This window comes from Heloderma suspectum, chromosome 15 (genome assembly GCF_057233095.1).
Source record: "Heloderma suspectum isolate Gila_16-S chromosome 15, 16-S_ref, whole genome shotgun sequence".
NCBI classification, from domain to species: Eukaryota; Metazoa; Chordata; class Lepidosauria; order Squamata; family Helodermatidae; genus Heloderma; species Heloderma suspectum.
Genome location: NC_139472.1, coordinates 4,561,578 through 4,584,440, shown reverse-complemented (window position 1 = coordinate 4,584,440; position 22,863 = coordinate 4,561,578). Strand labels below are relative to the sequence as shown.

General features: G+C 46.3%; 1 protein-coding gene across 3 annotated transcripts in view; it reads right to left on the bottom strand.

The window, feature by feature from the left end:
- Positions 1 to 3,221: 3,221 nt before the first annotated feature.
- C1QTNF12 (C1q and TNF related 12) overlaps positions 3,222 to 22,863 on the bottom strand; it is a 42,491-nt gene continuing 22,849 nt past the window's right edge. For all 3 annotated transcript variants that reach the window (XM_084822350.1, XM_084822349.1, XM_084822351.1), the window contains 5 exons: positions 21,853 to 22,061; positions 13,952 to 14,060; positions 12,025 to 12,115; positions 7,198 to 7,276; positions 3,222 to 5,323 (listed from right to left, as the gene is read on the bottom strand). In XM_084822350.1, the coding sequence (XP_084678476.1) occupies positions 5,225 to 5,323; positions 7,198 to 7,276; positions 12,025 to 12,115; positions 13,952 to 14,060; positions 21,853 to 22,061 (587 nt within the window). In that variant the 3' untranslated portion in view covers positions 3,222 to 5,224. The remainder of the gene's footprint in view (positions 5,324 to 7,197; positions 7,277 to 12,024; positions 12,116 to 13,951; positions 14,061 to 21,852; positions 22,062 to 22,863) is intronic.

Below are 22,863 nucleotides of genomic sequence, written 5' to 3'. Positions count from 1 at the left end.
CCCCCAAGCGGAGTCCAAAAATGCAGGCTGATCCATCACAACAAACCAGATTTGGCAGTTTTCATCTCCAGTGGGCGCAGATGTTTTGTAAAACTAGTGGTCTTAATGGCACATTCAAGACCAAGCCACGCCCAAATGTTGCATTACAACAAGGAACAATATGTGGTTGTTGGGGAAATTCATTCTCCCCCTGCCCCTAGATACTGTGAGGATTGCACCAAAGCTCAGAGGGAAGGAACAGGGAATTCTGAGCAGGTTGGTGGCAGGTGACATCCGCATCCTTGCTAAGAAAAAAGTGCTGGCGTGACATCCCTGCGAGCCTGGACTCCGCTACGCCACTGCTCATTGCCACCATAATAGCGCATGTGCCCTTTCCAGAGCATGATTTCCAACCCCCTCCCCTGTGGAATGCCAAGAGGAGTTTTGCTTGTATTATGAAAGAAGACAAGCGAAGGAGGATCTCATGCAAAGGGTTAAGCGCCCTGCCACTCACACGGCGTTTACATACCCTGGGCTTTTCATCTCTCCCGGGCCAGGGAAGGCAGAGAACCGCCACTAATCCAACGTAAATACCCATGGAGTCAGTCTGGAGCGTGGCATCAAAATCATTTACAAAAACCTGAAATCCGAAGAGGGCTTAAAAAAACCCCATAACCTGTCAAAGCCCTGCCAGGGAAAATATTCAAAGGCCGCATGAGAGCGGAGCCACGGAGCTGTCTGGGTGCCAGAGGGATGGGCCGCCTTAGCAGCTACAAAAGGGAGGCGCGGGAGAGACAGAGATGGTGGGGGCAGATACACAGGGCATCATAGCCAGGACCTTCACACCCCGTGCCCTGGTGCAAGCCACGCTTTCTCCGAGAGCCAGTGGCATTTGTTTTAATGGGGTTGCCTCCCAAGTAGTAGCTACGCATGCTTGGAAACGCAGGCGCACAAACACAGAAGACAATTCCAGAGCAGGGGGCCTTGCCATTTTGCAGAACGAGGTGCTAAGGATCTTCTGGACTAAACAGAACTTTAAACTTTAAACTAATGGAATGGATGGATGCATTTTCACCCTGCCTTCTGTTACATGTTTTTATCACTGCCAATTCCAAACCAGCTCTATGCAGAAGTCAATGCCTGCCAGGACAGCATGATAAATGATATCTTTACAACTTCATATGTGTGCCCCAGTGTGACTAAATAATAAACAGATTTATTTATAAATCTTATTAAAACATAAGACAATAAAGAAAGAAAAAAGCCAAGAGACTTTGCTATAATTGTTGTACTTGCTTGAAATATTTTCCTCCCATTTCTCGACCGCTCCCTTATACAAAAAAATAAAATCACCCAGCTGGCAGGAAATGTTTTAAGGCACTTAGGGCAGGATTGAATGTTTTAAGGGAGAAGGGGTTGCCACTAGAAATGGCAATCCTGTGTCGAGTTTGTCCCCCACCCACCAATAATGTCTTGCATGACATAGCCCATGTCCTGATGTCATCATGCTGTGTGTTTCTTAGGAGCCATCCCTGCTTGGCCTTGTGAGCATGGTGGGACCTCCTCCAAAGAGGAGGAGGAGGATCAGGCCCTTACAAAGGGCCCCAGTTCAAACTGGGACCAAGGGGAGGAAACACACCCTGAGGGACTTTCTGAGGTCACCATCTCAGGAGGCTGACACACTGAGGGATCCTCAGATACCCTCTGATGGGACTCCCCATCTAGCAACAGAACCGCCACTATCACCCCCAGGACTGGAGAAGGCAGGAGAGGCAGAGGACTGGTCTGTGCTGAAGCCCAGCATCGGAGATGCAGTGCCCATTTGGCGGGCTGAGGCCTTTCATCCTTCACACCTACGTATTGAGCAGGGGGTTGGACTCGACAGTCTTGTAGGCCCCTTCCAACCCTACTACTCTATGATTCTATGATTCTGCTCTGGAGAAGGCAAGCAGTAGTGCAGGAGTGCACAACCTTTTCAGCCCCGAGGGCTGCAAGCATGTCATGGTGGCTGAGGGACCTGGAGCGGCACACCCACCCACACACATACTTACACGTCTCCTCTCGCTGCCCATTGAGATCTAGAGCTCACTGAGAGAAAGGAGAAAAATCTGGGAGTGATCACCACCGAGATTGTAGTTCCTCCATCACTACTAGCTGCAGGAAAACAGTGATCTAGTATGCCGAGGAACATCATTGATTGATTGATGTTGTTACATTTATATCCTGCCTTTTTTCTTCCAAGGAACCCAAGATGGTTTACATGATCTTTCTCCTCCTCTCCATTTTATCCTCACAATAACCCCGTGAGGTAGGTGAGGCTGAGAATCCGCAACGGGCCCAAAGTCACCCAGTGAGCTTCAGGGCTGGGTGGGGACTAGAACCCAGATCTTCCAAATCTCAGTCCGACACTCTAACCACACCACACTGGCTTTCTTCCTTGATCAGCTGGGCTGCAGGGAAAAGTGGGTGGGGTCCTGCCACCTTTGGGGGCACACAGGGAGCATCCAAGGGCCACAGGTTGTGCACACCTGCACTAGTGTATGCCCTGGATCGGGGCCCTGCTGAAGCTGCTATGCCCTGGCCTCATTCTCTGCCTGGCAGTTGCTGGTGCGACAGCTCAGCGAGGGAGCTCCTGACACAACCTTGCTAAATTCAGCTTTGCATTCTGTTGGACAGCTCCCTGCTGGCTCGGCCAGTGTTGACATCTTCCCTGTCCGGAGATGACAGAAGTGGGTCATTTCTCCACCACCACTCCATTTCGTCCTCTGCCTGGTGCATGGGCTGGCAGAGGGGAACACAAAGAATAATGGCATCTGGCAACAGATGGGGGAATCTGAATGGAAAGAGGACATCCCCATCTTTCATGCAATGTTTCGTCCTGCCCTAAGAGAGTTGCTTTGAAATCCAACAAAAGTCTGAATTAGAGTTCTTACACATCTGGAACAGCAGGGACAGAGCAGGATCGGTGCCGATCATTAGCAATTATATGTTAGATTTCACGCTCTCCGAAGCGAAGAAGTTTAGTAGCCAGTCCCGTGGCTCTTGCGCCCAAACACGTCCATCCATCCTGTTTCGGGGTGGTGTTTCTTCCCTTTCCATTCACTTGTGACGAGCACATCAAAACTGGCAGCGTTGCACCAATAAAAACTGCCCCAGACTCATGTTCCTTGGCCTTCGTATTGTGAGGCTGGGGGCTCGCGGTAAAGCACAGATAATTTAAATAATATACCATTCTTTCAGTTATAATAATTATTAAACTATTTTTATAAACTTGCACTCAGAGAGCCATCATGAAAACCTTAAAAGCGGACACCGCTGATGTCTTGCAGGCAGGTTTGAAACATCTGCAGAAACCAGGGGTGTGTCAAAGTGGGAGGGGGTGAGGGACAAAGTGTACCCCCCCCCGCCAAACTGGGGTGAAGGGGATTTCTCCCTTCTTCATGGGCTTTCCCTAGTTTTGGAGCCCTGGCTCTCAATCCCTCTTGTCTGACAAGCTTTGCATTTATTTTATTTTGTTTCTTCTTCTTTATATGCCGTGGGATACAGGGGACGCCGCAGGGATTCCAATCCAGGAATGGATTGAGAGTCCCAAACCACTCCACTGCAGCAACATCCAAGGAGAGTACATTTAGCCTGGCCATTGCTCAGACCTTTTTGTGGCATATAGGGGCCGTAGCTCAGTGGCAGAGGCATCTGCTCTGCATGCAGGAGGTCCCAGGTTCAATCCAGGCAGGGCTAGGAAAGAATCCTGCCTGAAACCCGTTTTTCCCTCTTCAAGGAGCCCAAGGTGTCTTACATGGTCTTCCTCCTATCCATTTTATCCTCACAACAACCCTGGCCCAAAGTCACCCTGAGAGGGGACTAGAACCCGGATCTCCCGAGTCCTAGTCCAACACTCTAACCATTACACCATACCAGCTCTCACATGAGTTAAAAAGAAGTCATTATTTATCATCAGAAACATTTTAAAAATGTCCCCAAAACCTGAAACAAAGGAGGGTAGAATCAAAACATTATACATTGAATTTGAATGGAGGAAGAATTCCAGTGCTATACGCAGCCTCTGGATTTGGGGGCAGTATGCCACTGGATGTTGGTGGCTTGAGAGCAACAAGACATGACGTGATTGTCTTCAGTGCCCTGCTTCTGAGATTGTCCGATCTCAGAAGCTAAGCAGGGTCAGCCCTGGTTGGTACTCTTGGATGGGAGACTGACTGCCTGGAAATCAGGCTTCCTGCATTGAGCAGGGGGTTGGACTTGATGGTCTTGTAGGCCCCTTCCAACCCTATGATTCTATGATTTGGTTGGCCATTGCAGGAAACAAGATGCCAGCCGTAGGAAGCTGCCTTATAGCTAGAGATGCATGAGAAATCTGTTTCAGTTCATTTTTTATCAGGATTTACCCAGTTTGTGCCTTCCAGACTGAACACAGACTCAGACGCAATCTACAGTCAAAGTCCATACATTTCCGAGCTTGCATGTGATTTGCAGACAATCCCCCACCCAGATGTGTCCGACAGCATGTGTACACGTTTCAAAGATGCGCACAACTGAGGCGTACTTTGGGGGAAAGATGCACGGAAATATGCGCAGGTTTTCACGTGAAAAGAAAAAAATAAAGTTCGCAATCTGGTATGGACTGGAGCTTTGAGATGGAATTCAGAGAACTTCGGTGAGGTTCTATTGGTCTATCTGCCTCAGTATCGTTTATTCTGACTGGCACAGGCGCTCTGGGGAATTTATACAAGGTGTGTGTGTTTCCCATCCCAAGCAGGAGAAGTCTGGGACTGAACCTGGGACTTCTTGCATTCAACATGTGCTCTGCTATGGAGCTACTTTTTATGCCCACTCTTATGCCCACTATAGCCACAACCTTCTGGGGGGCTTTGATTGGATTAGACAAGAAGGATTTTCTTTGGAAACTGGACTTTGGCTGTACACAGAGTGAGCCAGGACTGGGGGCTCAGAACTGAGAACGCAGGCCAGGATCTGAGGAAGGGAAAGTGGGCTACAAATCTGGCAATAAATCTGGGTCTGGATTCAAACCCCTCTGTACTTTTTTTCTTGGAGCATCGTTACACCCTCCTAGAAGAAGGGAAAGTATGTTTGGCTTCATTCAGCTGCGCGATGCTAATGGCAAGGAGGTCGCAGTCTTCCGGGTATGGGGTGTCCAACTCTGGGCATGCAGGTCAGTCTTCGGAGGGCACCTTTTCCCCTGCTGCCCAGCGCCGCAGGGCATCAGGGATTAGACTCCCACAAACATCCCCATGAAATCAGAACCGTTCTGGATGGTGACAGGTGCCCCGGCACCATTGTCTACAAATATTGAGGTGTACTGTCCAGCCTGTAGCATAGATGCCAAAGGTGGTAGGGGGCAGAGAAGAAACAAAAGTGAAATGTAGGAGTTACAAGCATGTATTGGTTTAATGAACAGATCAGCTAGGGGCACAATCCTATGCATGTTAAGACAGAGAAAAGGCCTACAGCTCCCAGCATTCCTCAGCCAGCATAGGATTGCACCCTAAAGCTTTTTGGGGGGCGATGTGGAGCTGGACAGGGATGACAGAGAAATTCACAACAGAATCAAGTAGGTTTGGATTTCTATGAATTCAACCTGCAGATTCCGCACTGGGCCAGCTTTTCCCGAGTCATGCAGATTCCATGAATTTACGGACCATTTTTTTTAACTTGTCAGAATTTTGCGGAAAAAAAAAATTCAGAATACAGAAATACATCAAATACAAAAACCCTAGCCCAAAATGCATTTTGGCGGGATATGCACATTGGAGGGGGATTTGCACATTTAGGCAAGCGCAAATTGGTGCAAATATGTGGGAATTCAGGAACTTGAAAAAAAATCTGATTCCATCAATGAGCGGACGATGGAACAAAATCAGCCTAGCAATCCCCGAAACACAGATGGAATGAATTTTACACAATCCATATAGCCCTAGAGCTAGTCTCAAGGGAAAACCTCATCACTAGAGAAGAAATCTACCATGCACCATGGCATGACTTGGAACCGGGGCAAGCCTGAGACTACACTCCCAGGACAATACGTCCACCTGGTGAACCAGCAGACTAGTGGGCTAATGGGAGTGAACTGGATCTGTCCACAGTGCTGAAGCCCCCACCCACCCACAATCACCACAGGGTCTTCAACACAATAAGCCTGAACTGAAGTTCAGTCCTGATAGCAGAGTCCTCACATGGTAGCATAACAGCCTTCCCTGACCTAGTACCCTTCAGATGTTTGGACTACAATTCCCAGCATCCCCCAGCATTGACCATACTGGCTAGGGCTGATGGGTGTTGAAATCTAAAACATCTGGAGGGCACTACACTGGGGAAGCCAGCCAGTCCTACTTAGGCAGAACAATCATGAACATAAATATGGTCAGGACTGAGGCCCCACTAACACTCCAAGAAGGATGGGGGCACCAAGCTGGGCATTTAAATCCCCATTTGCCACCTGGAAATTTCTGATGCAACAACTTCACCTCTCAATAGAGATGGTGGGAAGATTTGTTCAGTTCACATTTTAGTGTGGACGTACCGAATTTTGCACTTCCAAACCAATGCACCCACTGAAACTCAGCTCTCCTTCAAAACTCACACTTGACCAAATTTTGTAACAGAGCTCTCCAGTCAGAAAATGCATATAAAAAGGTATATTAGGGAAGATAATATTGGAAAATGCATTATATTCAGGGGATTACTCACAAAGAAAGGTGTATATTAAGCCAAATTTCCTTCAGTGCATGTATTCAGAGAAATGCACACACACAAAAATCGTACCTGTTTTCATGCAATCTTTTTTTAAAAAAAGAACACCCTCTTACAGTCCAGAATGAACCGAATTTAACATCAGGGAAATTCTCAATGATCAAGATGAACCACATTTAAGATTGGGAGCTCAACTTTCTCAATGTTCATAATGAACCAAACTTAAGATTGGGAACATTCCCAAAGTTGGGGATGAAACAAATGTAAGATTGAAGAGATGTAAAACTGAAATTGACAGATTCATCCATCCCTTCTCTGGAGGTGGGAAGATGGCAGATCTCAGAGGATCTACTTTAGTTGAAACATTTGGGATCCACCAGCTGGAAACACTTACAAAATGGTGGTCCTGGAGGGCAGTGCCCGTTGCAATGAATTGATGTACCCCCCCCCCAATACTACATTACAAGGAGCTCTATGCATCATAAGTCTTACCTGTAGCTGTAGCAACCCATGGACGTAAACCGTGAAGATCTTGCTATTGCTCTCCAAGCCGGCAATGACTTCCAAAGACCTAGGTGAAAGGAAATGGGCATTCACTGGCCGGGACCATAACTGGCCTGGCATAGTGGCTAAAAGCCGGATTGTAAACCTGAACATTCTAGGTGCAAGTCTTCCACACCCTGAATCATTTCATGAATGAAAACAGGGGCATGTTTGGGTATTTCTTGCCTTGCCTTGCCTTGCCTTTATTTTATTTTAATGTATTGTATTTTTATTTTTGTCTTATTTTGCTTTGACATTTTTATTGTAGTTAAAAACAAGCAACTAATGCCAATTCATTCCATTATACAAAATGCTGAAGAAGAAAAAACCCATCTTCCTCCGCTATCCTCAGAAATACGTCCCCATATAAGAATAAATTTGGATATAAGTGGGTAAGAACAAACTTCAGTGACATGGCGGGGGGGGGGGCATTACAAAATATATATCATATTTGTTAACATTAATCTTTCAATAAGAATGTAGAGCAAAATAGTATTTCACATTGGGATATATCAAATTCTTTTTACTATCATCCATAAATGGTTTCCAGTTTTCTTAACTGTATCCCGTCTCTGTCTCTTTTCTTTTATTCTAATATAAAGTGTTACTTTAGCCGTCACTTCTAGGCCCCACATTTGATCATAACCCAAGTGTTTACTTAGGTATTTCTAACATCCGTATTCTGAGGAGAATCCAACAAAGAGCTTCCGTCCCCACCGATTCTCTTCTGCCCTGCCAATTCCATTCCACAAGCGTCCCCCACTGCTTGAACAACAGCAATTTCATGCTTCCAGGGACACCCAAAATGAGTGGAAGGAGGCAGGTTGGCGGAGATGGCATAGGAGAGCTCTGCCGACCTGCTTCCTTTCAGAAACAAACATTTCTGCTCATTTGGGGACTTCACCTCGGCTCGGAGGCAGTGTACCTCCCTTGCTTAAGTGGTGGGTCCCGCTTGCACAACAGAAATGGCGGGACCCACCACTCGCAGAAAGGAATCAGCAGGGCAGAAAGGAATTGTTATTGCCCTGTTGGATTCTGCCCTCTGATACCCAAAATCACTGCCTGAGGATCACCCCCCCAAAGAAAGAACTGTGCTACTATCACTGCTAATGGTGACACCCCCCCGAAGAAACTGTTGGAGAACAGTTTCACTGCCTGCTGGCCCTCCTCCCCACAATTTTTCTGCTCTCAGAAATGCAGAGAATTTTAAGAGGCCATTTGCACATCAGTGCTCGGAAACATAGCCCAGGACTGAATCCTGATAGGGACACAGTGGAGGTATGGGGGCATGAGTTCATAAATCACTCTTCAACCCATGACACTCTCACCAACATTGCACATGGCTGGCAAACTACACACACACCATTAGGATTTTGCCTTTTGCCAGCAGATGGCTGGTTTGGACATGTTCTCGTGTCAACATTGCAACAGGGCTTATATCATACCAGGCTAGATTGCCACGCCCAGCAGGTGCAGTGAAGCCCTAGTAAAGAGGTAGAGGCTGGGCAAGTGGTAGAGGCATACCAGGAGCCAGAGAAAGTCATGGCCTCATCATAGGGATGGGGGAGAAATCCATTCGGTTTGCGCTTTGCCTAATTTTGCACTTCCAAGCCTATGCATGAACTCAGTTTATCCTTTAAAATTTGCCCTTCTCCAAATCCTGCAGAGTTCTCAATAGGTACAGAAATGCATGTATTAGGAAAAGTGCTCACACATGAAATGTGTATATCAGGGGAAGTAACGTTCAAAACCCCATTGTATTAGGAGGGATTGCTTACAAAAATGTGTGTATTAGGCAAAATGGCATACCAAAATGCATGCATTCAGAGATATGTGAAACAATGTTCATGAATATCCATGTGAACTCAAAAAAATAAAATAAAACTGATGGGGAAATCGGACAAATCAAACTTGACTGGAAAAATGAGGAACTGAGTAGGGATGTATGAGAAATTAGTTTTGGTTCATTTTTGATCAGGATTTACCCAGTTGGTGCCTTCTGGACTGAATATGGACTCGGATGCAATCTGTGATTGAAATCCGTACATTTCCGAGCTCACAATGTGTTTTGCAGACCCCCTCAAATTGCATTCAACAGTATTTGAAAAATGCTGGTGAAATGGGTCCCTGACTCCCTGTGCCCTCAAGTATTTGAAAAATTTGCATGAAAAATTGCATACTTTTGGACAATGCACCTAAATGAGCTTTAAACAATGGGAGAAGAATGTGTACATTTCAAAGATGTGCACAACTGACGCGTACATTTGGAAAAAGAAGCACGAAGATATGCACTGATTGTCATGCGAAAAAAACCTCCAAAGCTCACAATATGATAAGGACTTGAGTCAGAATGAGCTTCGAGATGGAATTCAGAGTTGTGCTGATTCGCACATCCCTAAAACTGAGGGAAACCAAAATGGACAGATTCACTCTGTCCATCCCTACTTCACCTTGTTCTATATTAGATGAGGCAACTGAGGGATGTGACATGATGGAGATTCTTATGTAAGAGAAATATCAAGGATGTTCTGGAAAGGACTGGAGTAAATGTCCGCCAATTAGAGCTGATAGTATTAGACTAGTCTGACTCAGTAAAAGACAGCATCCTCATAGGTATATACCCCAGACTGAAAAGATGCTCACCAATCCGTACCATTGAGTGTGAGGTGGACACCACAACCACCTCATGCCAGGGAAGCTAAAGCCAAGTCACTGGATTGCCAGATGTTCTTCCATCTGCCATCACCCCTGCTACAAATAAGAACTTATTACCCTACCCAAGGGCTTCTCCGCCAGCCAATAAAGCATTAAGAACAAGGCCTGGTATTTATTCCCCAAGGATCCACGTCTTCTGCTCCGTACTCCAATAAACTGTTTAAATTAGAACTTTTAACAGTGAAATTGGCTCCATTTGAGTCACAAGGAAGGGGGTAAAATGGCACGGCCACAGTCCCAAACCCTGTGCAAAACTCTGCTTTATGGCTTCCATGGGGTTTCAAGGGCTGCCAGCAGAACCATCCGGTTGCATTTTTATTTCGTCGTTTCAGCCGAATTATTGCTAATAGTGCCAGGTGTGAGGGATGAAGAACAATCAACCGGAAGAAGGTCCAAGATGGAAATTCTTATGCAAGGGAAACAGAGAGGACATCTTGGAAAGGACCTGGGTGAACACCGCTGCCCTCTGCTGGATGAACTGCAGACCCCTAGGCTTTTGCCACAACATGGCAGAGCATTTGAGGAGGTGCAGATGGTTGCTGGGGGAGACAAAAACTCGTGGGCCTGCCTGAAAAGGCCTGAACCAAACTCTAGCCATCTGAAACCAGTGGGGGCTGCCATGTTTTTGTGGCAATAGCCACTCTCCACATACATGCTCTGGAACAACTCAACGTCCAGAAAGTTGTCAGAAACAAACAAACAAAAAATGGTGGCTGGGAGACACCTGCTGCTGTCCTGTCTAGCTGAGCTTAAGGTTCCCAGGGGAACTGATCTAAAGCAGGCTGCAGATCAAGCCTTTCAGGAACCTGGACAAATCAATGCTGGCTGGAACTCACTTAGCAAGAGCTGTTGTCTCAGCAACACACAAAGGCCTTCTGAAGGCTGGCAGGTCTGGGCCAGCTGTTAACTCCACCCCCCATGAAGAGCTGTCTAGTTCTTAAAGGGCCATTGTCTGATTCTGCAGCTGCTGGTTCCTACAGCATGGAGGTGGAGGGTACTGCATCAGAGAAGTATCCTCTGAGTCTACGCAGTCTGCTAAGGCCATGTCCTCCAGCCTGAAAGATGATGGGTTATTGGATGAAGCCTCCTTCCTTTCTGAGTTCTCCGCTGAGCTAAAGTGAGGATTGAGGCTCCCAGGGCTATCATTGAGGGGCCCAATATCATAGGAGGGGGCTCACCAGAGGATACTTAGCCCAGGGTCCTCTTAACCCTGGAGCCAGAGCACTAATAAACACACGCAGCTGCAAGCACAATTTCAGGGATCCTGATTCTTGAGTCTTTTATACTCAAGACCGGCCCAACAACAGAGGCAAACTAGGCAACTGCCTAGGGTGCCAAAATCCCAGAGGCACATACCTCAGCTATGTAAATGTCTTGGGGGGGTGATGCTTGAGTTTTTGGAGGTGCTGCACAGAGGGAGCCCTGCATTCATGGAGAGGGAAAGAAAAACCTCTTTTCCTCCTCTTAGCCATCCAGAACATAGACACAATTGTAAAGAAAGGAGTCGAAGCAGGGACAGATGCTGACAAGAAGAAAACAGCATGGCAGTCAAACCTTTCACATTTAATATGCTATTGTTACATGGCTCAGCACATGACAACTGGGCCGGCTCTGCCCTATACCATCATTCCTTCTATTTCCAGTGCTCAGGCTGTGAGTGCCATTGTGTATGTAGTCAAAACAGCACCACTCACTTCAAAAACTCCAAAACCAGCCCAATGAGGACTCAGAGTGTTCAGTGCCCACAGAATACTGAACATCTGTTGAGAAGGAAAAAACTGAAAACCAAGTGGGAAGGGCAGTGGAATGGAATGAATGGGAAAGGATGATGATGAAAGAGAGACATTGTTGTAAAAAGTGTAGAGAGAACCATCTCATTGTCTGGATGTGTCTGTTTCTGGTTTATGTGGAGAAAGTCAGAGGGCAATGGAATGGAATGGAATGGAATGGAATGGAATGGAATGGAATGGAATGGCTGGAACTCTGATGGAAACACTCCACCCCACAGCATTTTGTTGCAGGTCCCACTTGTCTACTGTATAAAGCATCTGGGCAACTCACGTGTATCGATGACAGAGGGATTCAATGCAGATCAGTACCCGAATGTTGTCTCTTGCTCGAAGCTGCAGTTTACTTTTCAGCTCACTGTGGTCTTGGTAAGAAAGGGGGGGGGATGTTGAGATGAGATGAAACAATTTTGCAGAGATCTGGCGACATTGCAGAAACCAGAATACTGAATTTGTAAACTTAAAAACAAAACCAACCACCCCTCTAAAATCTTAAGATGACTTGCTGATCAATTTAAGGCAGCCATGCTAACTCCCCCTGGAAATTAGTCTACAAAAGTTACTAGCCAACGATCAGGGCCATGAGCAGAAGCTGTGACGTTGACATAGAAGGGGAAGAACCAACTGGATCAGGAAAGCAAGTTGTCCAAGATGTGAAAGTGCTGAACCTAGGTTCAGATCCTGACTCAAATACAGAGCTGGAGTCTGGAAGCTGGGAACCCCTTGAGCCCCCTGAATTGGGACCCCCAAGACAGCATCCCCTGAGCAAGATTTCCCTGAGGAACTGGCCCTCTTTACATCAGGGACCGTCTTGCTAGTGCAGTCAATGAACAAGGAGGGAGCTGACTGAGAGGGGTGCCGTTCTAGGATCGAGACTGTAGGACTACCCCTTTAAGGCTCTTCACTCTTCAGGAAGGGGGCGGAGCCTGGGAGGGTAGCGTGGCCCAAAGGAGGATAACAGGCCTCAGTCGAACTCCTGACCTTGTTGAAGCAAGTTGGTGGCTTGGAGCTGTCCAAGGTCCTGCAGCTTCAGCCCCACGCTACCTGTCTACTTGACTAAACCTCCCTGAGCATCTGTCCTACCCAGTGGGCCCTCACTTTTGGTCAAGACAGATGCCAACTGTATCAACTAGCTGGCCTTCCTCTCCCTCCTCTTCCTCTTAACATCCCCACGTTAGTCAAGGTGAGGAAAATCTGCAAAGCATTCCTTTTTTGTCTCCTGTAGATGATTTTTAGTCATCCCTGGCGACTAGGCAAATGCTTATTTATAAGCCTGCACCAAGTATTAAATCACCAGGCACCATAATATACACATCGGTCCCCCTGCATCCCATCTTGACACCATATTTATGAGTTTTTTCTAAAAGACGGAGTAGGATAATATACATCTGATTTTTTGTGAGCCAAAAATCATTTGCGGTTCTTTTCTCTGCCCCCGCCCCATTTATTTCAGCTATAATGGGGACCAAGTTGCCTAAACTGAAATTCAGTTTCAGTGGTGGGCACACTTCAGGCCTGTAATTGATTGATTTATACTACTTTTATACTTTAATATCCTAAAATCTCTAAGCAGTTCACAACACAAATACCTGTAAAATACTATATATACAGTATGTATGTGTGTGTGTGTGTGTGTGTGTATATATATATATATATATATGAAAAAGAAAAAAGAAAAGCAATGAAAACACAGAACAAGAACAATATAAAATAATACATAAATAAACATTGCAACAAAGACAAAATGAAACAGAGCAGTCTCAAAAGGCGTATATCTACTTTGTTTTTGTTTTGTTTACTAAACCCTGAGATCAACCAGCTAGAACCTGGTGCAAAAGACATACAATTAGAACTGGAGGATTATGAGCCCAGGAATTTGTTTTCCATGCCAGAACTGAATGCAACTCACAGTCCTGCCACACAAAAATCCACTCCAGGTTTTCACCACAAGCTTTCTTCATTTCAGCAGTCTATTTTCTGTCAGGGTAGGAGGGAGAGTCATTTTGTTATTGCTATTGTTAAACAAATGGGAGTCGGGAATCCTTGCTGATCTACTTCCAGTGGCCCAGAGATCTTCCAGTAGATCCAGAACTACCTTCTGCCTACTCCTGCTCTTTTTCCCAGACCAGACTGGCTCCACAAGGAAGGCAAAAGGGGATGTTTAACCCTCACCCATAAGACAAGCAGATGCTCCCACTCACCAATGTGGACGTTGGCTGAAAACTGATAAATGCCGGAGATGGAAGCTGTGAATCTCCCCGTCGTTAAGTTTAATCCAGATCCTCGAAGGAATGCTCCTTTGGCCAAGGGCTGCAGAGAGAAAAAGGACACTGTTTTTTCTAATCCAAGGAGATTGCTACCATCCTAGCTTTGGCCAAGGGCTGCAGAGAGAAAAAGGACACTGTTTTTTCTAATCCAAGGAGATTGCTACCATCCTAGCTTTTCCGCCCATTCCATCACATGCACTGTCCTATTCTACTCTTCTTTTATAGTGGTTGCTGGAAAGCTGTTTTCTTCAAGTGTCTAGCCACTCTGGGAAACACGATGCTAGACTAAAGAGGCTGTAGCTGAGTGGTAGAGCCCCTGCTTTGCATGCAGAAGGTCCCAGGTTCAATCCCTGGTATCTCCAGGTAGGACTGGAAAAACTCCAGAGCCGCTGCTGCCAGTCATGACAATTTTTTGCGTTCCCAAATTCGTGCAAATTCACATTTGCACAAATCTGCACATGCACAAATTTGTGTTTGCACAAATGCTCAAATCCACCACCACCTCCGAGCAAAATCCCACCAAATGCACCTTTTTCACACTTTAGCCTATGGGGGAAAGGTGGATTTTTGGCCTTTTTTTATTTTGTGTATTTTTCTAATACTGAATTTGCACAGAATTCCAGAAAGTTAGAAAAATGGTCCACAAGTCCGTGGTATCTGCCTGATGGGGCAAAAGCCTGTCTGATTCAGAACCCATGGGTCAGATTAATAAAAATCTGAACTCATTTGATTCCATTGAGGATTTCTCCATCATCTCTGGGATGAGGACATGGGAAGGATCGTTCTCCGCCTGAGACCCGAGAGAACCGCTGCCAGTCAGAGCGGGCAATACTGGCCAAGATGGACAAAGAGGCTGACCTCCCCTTTAAGTTCCTGGAACATCAGCAGGATTTCCAAAGGAGCCCAGTGAGTTTCAAGGCAACTAGCCCGACTTCCCAGGGCGGCTTTCACACAACTGTACACCTACCTAATTGCTTTCTTCTGCAGAGGGAGAGCTTAGGGGCCTTTGTTTTCCTCCATCATAATTTCTAAATTTCATAGGGGAAAACAAGCAGACCCTAAGCCCCCCAGTTTAGCAGCTCCCACGTGAGGGAGACGTCTCCAGTCATCCTGCTCACAGGAGAGATTATCGGACTTAGGCGAAAATAAACTCAGCACGGCGTGTTCATGGTTATCTTTGGCTCGTGTGGTGTGGGTTTGGCTCAAGTTCGGGAGAAAGAAAAAATTAGCTTTAATGCGCCATTTTTTTTAATTCTCTAATTGGAGGTTCTGCTTCTGCTGCATTAGGGGGGAGGACTTATTTGACTGGGATTAGGCCCTGGCTATTTCTCCCAGTGTAACTCGGTAGGGGCTCAGCGTATTATTTCTTTCCTGGACTTTGAAGCCGCCCAGTGTACGCTACATAACATAGGGTAGCATCTAGTGTTTGTCCTATGTAGAGCAGACCTAGTAGTCCTGTTCATTTTGGAGGGTCAGCTCTATGTGGGTCTAACATTGGATGCTACTCATTAAAAACATAAAATACAAACATAACAATCAATCAGTCAATAAATATAGCACAGAATAAAAACAAGTGTCCACTGCTGATGCTATCTAAATAATGAATCAAGAGGATGATGAAGCTAAGGAACTTTAGCTCGGTATATCTCAAGATTTGTGAAACCTCCCACATCCCTTTCTCAATGTTCTGTATCTGTATTCTGCCTGCTATTTGCCCCAAAAGGGGTTGAGAAAAGCAATTGGCAGCTTGGGGGGTCATTAATGCTCTGCTCCCATGTTTTTGAAGTGGATTGGGTCCCCTACAGCAGCTTTTTGTAAAGAAAGAGGTGTTTCAACCCTAACATGCTAAAAAAAAGAAGAAGCAGCATCACCATTAACATAACATTCATGTGTCCCTTTAAATGTGTTAAATGTGTCCCTTTAAGTGTTAGCTGGGTGAATTACCTCTGCGCTTATCCTATCAAATATTACCTTTAAGTGTGTGCCTTTAAATGTTAATCTTGAAAAAGGTTTAGGTTCTTGTCCCCACTTGGCACATTTCCTATGCATAGTTTACGCAGATTAAATCCTACTGCATTGAGTGGGACCTACTCCTGTGTAAGCCTGTTTAGGACTGCAACAGCACAGGGGCTGTTGTCCCACCCTCCCAAATAACGGCGTCATTTCTTGAGGATGTCAGATGGCTACAGAATTAAAGCTGAATGTCAGGACCAGCAGACTTGTGTCGTGAGCCTATTGCTGGGCTGCACCACTTCAAAGAGGAGCTGGGGAAGAAATTTTGGCCAAAGCCTGTGCATATGGCAGCTTGGTATTTCTATATTGCTCTCTTGGTGGGCTGTCGGGGGCCTTCCACTTCCCTTCCAGATTTACCCCCAGTGTTAGGGGAAACCACCAGACCTCTTTGACAGCTCAATTCCTTGCCTGTGTCATTAATAGCAATTAAACTAAAACGGAGGCGGCGACTTAATTCCCCTGAAACCGCTGACTTGAAATGGAAGACAATTTTCCAGCACTAGTGAATTACCACTTGGTAAAACATTCCTGTTTGTTCACGTCCCTCCCCACCACCACCTCTGTGACTTTACCATTTTCTCTCTCTCTCTCTCTCTCTAGACTAGGGATGTATGACAATTCCGTTTCAGTTGGCAAATCGTCAGGACTTGCCCCATTCATAGCCCAATTGTGAACACAAGTGTTCACACATTTCTGAACTTGCAATCGTGTTTGAAAAATGCACACTTTAAAATGTGCATTCAGCCCCCATACACACATTTTCATGCTTTAGCCAATGGGAGGAAAGTGCACACTTTTGAAAAATGCACACGGAAATGCACACTTTCCCCATTGTAAACGTGCACTTTTCCCCGTTCAAAATGCACACTTTTCCCGTTCAAAATGCGCACTTTCCCCGTTCAAAATGCGCACTTTCCCCGTTCAAAATGCGCACTTTTCCCGTTCAAAATGCGCACTTTTCCCGTTCAAAATGCGCACTTTTCCCATTCTAAATGAAAAGAGAGAGAGAGAGAGAGAGAGAGGTTGCAAATGAAAATGAGAGGAAGGCAAACTGAGCTCTGAAGTGGAGTTTGGAGAATCCTGGTGAGCCTGAACATCCCAAGTCCTCCCATCTTCTCACTTCCCTCTCCCTCTCCACACACATGCATGAAGAAAAAGTCAATGTGGCACTCCAAGGAGGAGGAAAGCAGGTGTCTGGTATGATGCTCTAGTGGGTCAAACCTCCCACCCTTTAGAACCTTCTCCCGGATGCCCTACACCAGCCTTCTCCAACCTGGACTACAGCTCCCATCTTCCACCACCATGTAGTCAGGGGGGATGGGAGCACCACCACCACCTATATGGTGGTGGATGATGGGAGCTCTAGTCCAGCTCATCCAGAGGGGCCAAAATTGCAGGGACGTTGTCCGACACTACCTTAAACCTGGAGAACGAGGACTTGCATCTCAGAGATACTTACAGCTGCTCTCAGATAACACTGGTAAGGACCCCCATGCACAAAGGAGCAAATGATCAATTCACAGCCCAGTGTTTCTCCCACAGTCCATGCTCTTGAACCCCTTGCCTCCCCCAGCCCAGCCCTGACATGATATACTTTAACGTACAGGTGTAAAGGGAGTGTTGAGTCCTCCGGGTTTAAGATCGGCGGGACAGGGCTGAATGTTTTTGGCTTTGATCCTTGGTGACAGGCAAGATGGAAAGCTGGTTTCATTCAGATTAGGATTTATTTATTTTTTAAGCTAGGAGCGCTTAGCACTGTGGCATAAGAGTGGGGAGAAAATGGGGAGAAATTCAGACTGGAGATGAAATGTGCCTACAACTGTGTATTTCAAGCTTTCAAGTTACCTTCACAGGGCGCTTTCCGTATCTACTTCCCTGCCATGGCTTACTGGCAGAGTGGCTGCTTTGCATGGAGAATATCCCAGGTTCAATCCTGGCATCTCCAGTTAGAGGAATCAGTTAGTGGGAGATGGGCAGAAATCTCTGCCTTAGATGCTGGAGCATCTGATCTGGCATAATAAGACAGCTTGGGCCCCAGATCTCTGGCGACTCCAGCTAATAGCATCCGTGGCACAAATTTGGGATCACAAGGCTGGGGTCCTTCTGAGTTGCCAGAGATTGGTTGCTCCTTTGAGTAGACAGTTCTGGATGGACCAGGAGCCTGATTGAGAACAAGGTGGCACTGGACTTTTTCATTGGCTTAGGGTGGGGGAGGGGTGTAAAAATGACCCTGAAGAATGTAATAATCGTTGGGACCTTGCTGAATTCAGATACTTTCAGGGGGTCTTACTGCTACAAATGAGGTGGCTAAGGTCCCCACGCTAAAGGAATGTTAAAGGGAATTCTACAATGGGAATGACACTCAGTGATCCAAGAGAATCTATTCCATTCCTCCCACCCTCTTTTCTGTCTCCCCCCTCCCCTCAATGATCAGTATTCTGAAGCCGCTTAACATGCTAAGTGTTAACAGTTATCCATTGAAATTCACACTTTTCCGAATTTTGCGACAGAGTTCTCCGATCACAACAATGCAAAGCAAAATGCATCTATTAGGGGAAATACCATTCCAGAATTGCTTGCATAAATGTGTGAATGGGGCAAACAAAAATGCATGTATTCAGAGAAGTGTGCAGAAAAATTCTTAGGGATTTTCATTCGAACTTCAAAACCAAAAAGAAAAAAGTCGATTTTTAGAACGAACTGCAGTTAAGACTGGAGAAATTCTCAAAGTTCAAGACAAATGGAACTTAAGACTGGAAAAATAAGAAATGGAGAGAACCCGAAACTGACAGATTCATCCATTCCTAGGTTGTGGGTTTTACCATTTCAACTAGGGATGTTGGAGAAATCTGCAACAGAGTCAAATAAAGTCGAATTTCTGTGAATCTAACCTACGGATCTCACAGCAGACTGGCTTTTTCTGTGTCACGCTGATTCTGTGCACTTGCGGACCAGTTTTTTTACTTGGGGGTGGGATTTGCACAAGTGTGCATTTATGCTAATGTGCATTAGCAAACTAACACAATCCTTGTACCAAAAATCTGATTCTGTCAATCCACAAAAAACAAACGGATTGGATTTAACAAAATCTATACAAAATCCCTAAAATCAACACTGAGAGAAATGAGGCTGTGATTTGTGAATACGGTTAAGATTTATACCCCATCATTCAAATTCATTATCTGGGTGACTCACAATAGAACGTTCAAAATGCCATCAAATTACTGATCTGTAACTAATGCGGAGTGGATTAGCATAACAGTAGCTCATGCACTGAATGACGCTCAGTGCCCATTAAGTCCTGCGTGAAGAGATGCATGCGGACACACCCCAAAATGAGGGTGCTGAAAGGTGGCCACGCCACGGACCTATTTTCCCTTTCGGCGCCCTGAGACAGCGCTCTGTCATCGCAGCAGCAGACACATTGCTGCATTAATGCTCCGAACGAGTCCCACTCGGGCCTGCAAGAGCTGGCACTGATGTGCCCCTTAGCATGAGGAAGCACCAGGCATATGCCAAACATAATTAGGAAGAAAGCCGACTCCCTCGATTAAAGCCCCAGCCCGTCAACCGATGGCTATTAAGATGTCTTGAGTCTCCTTCTCAGTGCCCAATTAGAGTGGCACCAGGATTATCCCTCCAAAGAACACTGCCTACGCTCCAAGGAGCAATCACACTCACTTGCACCTCCAGGCGCACACACATGCAATGCATTCTGGGAAAGTCTAGGCTCCTAGGCCACGCTGTCCAACGTTTCGCAACCGGTGCCAGCAACTGGCATCCTCAGGCAATTGCCAGGGCCCCAGCAGGGGCTGCTGCTAATGCCTACCTTGCCCCCCTTTTATTTTTTTCTGACAGCGGTGCCGGGCAGCTGAATGTAGCCACTCGTTTGATTTCCCACGATGCCTCCAACCTAGCATCACTCTGGGGCATTGTGGGGAATTAAAAGGGTGGCCAGACCCGGCTGCCAGTGCTGACAGCCAGGTAAGGCTACCAGGGCCCATGAACAGAGAATGAGACTCAGGGCTGCCCCAAGACATTTTGCTGCCTGAGGCAAAAAACAAGATGGCTCCCACTTCCATTCCATGTGCGAAGGCCAGCTTGACTAGCAGATGAATCTGACTTCAATACTGGGGATGGAACATCTTCCTCCACTGGATGTAAAGGCAGCTGGCTAGCCTAGGGGGAGCAGGTAAAGCTGTATGGCCCACAGCTCTATCCTCTGACACTTTCCTGCCACCTCCCAGCAACTGCCACCTGAAGCAACTGCCTCACTCTACCTAATGGGAGGGCTGGCCCTGATGGGACCCCACCAGAGGAGAGTTTGCCCAGGAACTCCTCCAGTCTGAAGCCAACCCTGTTTTTTTCTTTCCTCATATCAAGAATAACTGGCTGAGACCACCACTGCCCTGCCATTGCACATGATGAAGATGCTGTGAATAGGGATGAAGGAGAATTTCATTTCTGCTCACAAAACATGCGAGCATGTCCAGTTTACAACTCTGAAAGCAAGCCCATCTCTGTCAAAAATGTTCATAAATTGCCAAACATGTGCTCGTGTTTGATTTGCGCGAAATTTCTTAGATTTGCGCAAATGTCCTAATTTACTCAAATGTCCCCCATAGACTGGATCAGCTCTGCTTTCGTCTATGGAGGAAATCTGCAGTAAATTTAGGAAATTTGCATAAGTTTAGGAAGTTTGCATTAAATTTAGGACATTGGCATAAATATACAAAATTTGCATAAATTTAGGACATTTGTGGAAATCAAGCAGGGGAAAGTTGTACAAATTTCTTGTTAGATTGCTACTCAATTTGTGCAATTTTCCCATTCTGGCAGTCTCGAACATTGCTTGTTTGAGAACATATGAAGCTGCCTTGTACCAGACTAATTGTCCATCTGGCGTAGTATTGTTTTCACTGACTGGCAGCAGCTCTCCAGCAGAGGATCTCTCCCATTATCTGCTACCTGATCCTATTTAAGTTGAGATACCAGGGATTGAACCTGGGACCTCCTGCATGTGAAGCTGGTGCTCTACCACTAAGCTGCAGTCCCTCCCCCTCTGCTCCATTTGCTGCATGCTGTATCTCTTTACTAAGCAACAGAGAGAGAGAGAAGGGTGGCAGAAAGACAATGAAGGGGTGGCAGAAAGAGAGAGAGAGAGAAGGGGTGGCAGAGAGAGAGAGAGAGAGAGAGAGAAAGAGAGAGAGAGAGAAGGGGTGGCGGAAAGAGAGAGAGAGAGAGAGAAGGGGTGGCGAGAGAGAGAGAGAGAGAGAGAGAGAGAGAGAGAGAAGGGGTGGTGGAAAGAGAGAGACAGAGAGAGAGAGAATGGGTGGCAAAAAGCAAGAGAAAAAAAAGGGTGACCATGCCCACTTTTGGTTCTGGCCCCACCCACCACTGGTGTGTATCCCTCTGACAGATTACCCATGAAGGAATGCTGCCCTTGACAGCAAAACAGTGCCCCAGCCTTATTCTAGAAGCTCTGGGCAAGGAGTTCAACCCTGAGGAATGGCTACTCTAGAACTCACACTAAATCTCCCAAAGGCAAAAGCAGAGATGAGGACGGACGAGGGTTGGATTCCAGAAAACAGGAGCTGTCCCTGGTAAGCAGGAAGAGTCGGAGCGCATGCTAAAGTGAAGCAAGCCTTGCACAAACAGAGGAGATGTTTCTAGGCTGGGCCTGGCTGGGCCCAGAACTTAGTGTCACAGCTTTTTTTTTTATGAGCACACACCAAATCCATTTGCCTTTTCAGTGTCACAAAGCACTCCGCCGTCTCAAGACAAGATACACACAGCTAATGGAAGTTCAGTGGTTTCCTCACCATCTGGAAGTTCTGGAGTTCCATCAAGGTTTTCTTGTCCACAACTATCTGCCCCTTGAGTTTGCAGTGGAAAGCCTCCTCCACCCGTTTGTAGGGGGACAGCTCCTCCGCCCGCCTGTCAGGGGAGAGCTCCTCCAAGGAGAGCAGCAGAAGGGGGACCTCGCTGGGCTGGGCTGGCAAAGCCGGAGGGGACCGCCGTTCAGTGGCTTCTGAAAGAAAAGGGATAAAGTAGGAAGCCATCTCATCCCCTGTGTCAGCCCAAACTGAAGCCACCTTCTCCCAAATGAGCCTGCCCAGGTTTTAAGATCTTTGGGGGAGGCCCTTCTCTCCATCCCACTGCCAATGGAGGTATATTTGATGGGGGTACAAGAGAGGGCCTTCTTGGTAGCTGCTCCCCAGCTCTGGAACTGTCTACTGTGTGAGGCCCATGTTCTGTTGTCCTTCCACCAGCAGGCAAAGACTTTTGATTCAGGCAGGCCTTTGGCGTGCAAGCTGGACTGTTGCTGAAGCATTTTTTAATTAGTTTGGTGATATTTATTTATTTTTCCCTTGTGTTTTCAATTGTGCTTTTGTTTATTTGCTTTTATGTTATGTTTTAATTCAGATTTTGCTTTTTAATCTGGATGTTATTGTTAGCTGCCTTGAGCACCATTTTTGGGTGGAAAGGCAGGATATACGTAAAATGAATAGATAATGGGGAGGGGGCTTTATTCTTTTTGTCCCAGTGGAAGAGCGAGAGGCTATAACACTTTTCACCAGACTTTTACATCTCCTGGATTTAATTGCATCCACTGGAGATGTGGGCTTAACATTATAGTCTGCAGCCAAAACAAGGAGCCAGGCTTTGAGTGTCAAGAATTCTGAATTTCCTGTAGTCAGGTGATACCCAAGAAAACTGTAGGAACATTGATAACATGCTTCCATGCTTGGTTGTTCATTGAGGAAAAAGAAATCAAATGCACAGACATAAGATATGTGACACATGGTTTGGCAATAGTAATTGTGAAAAGG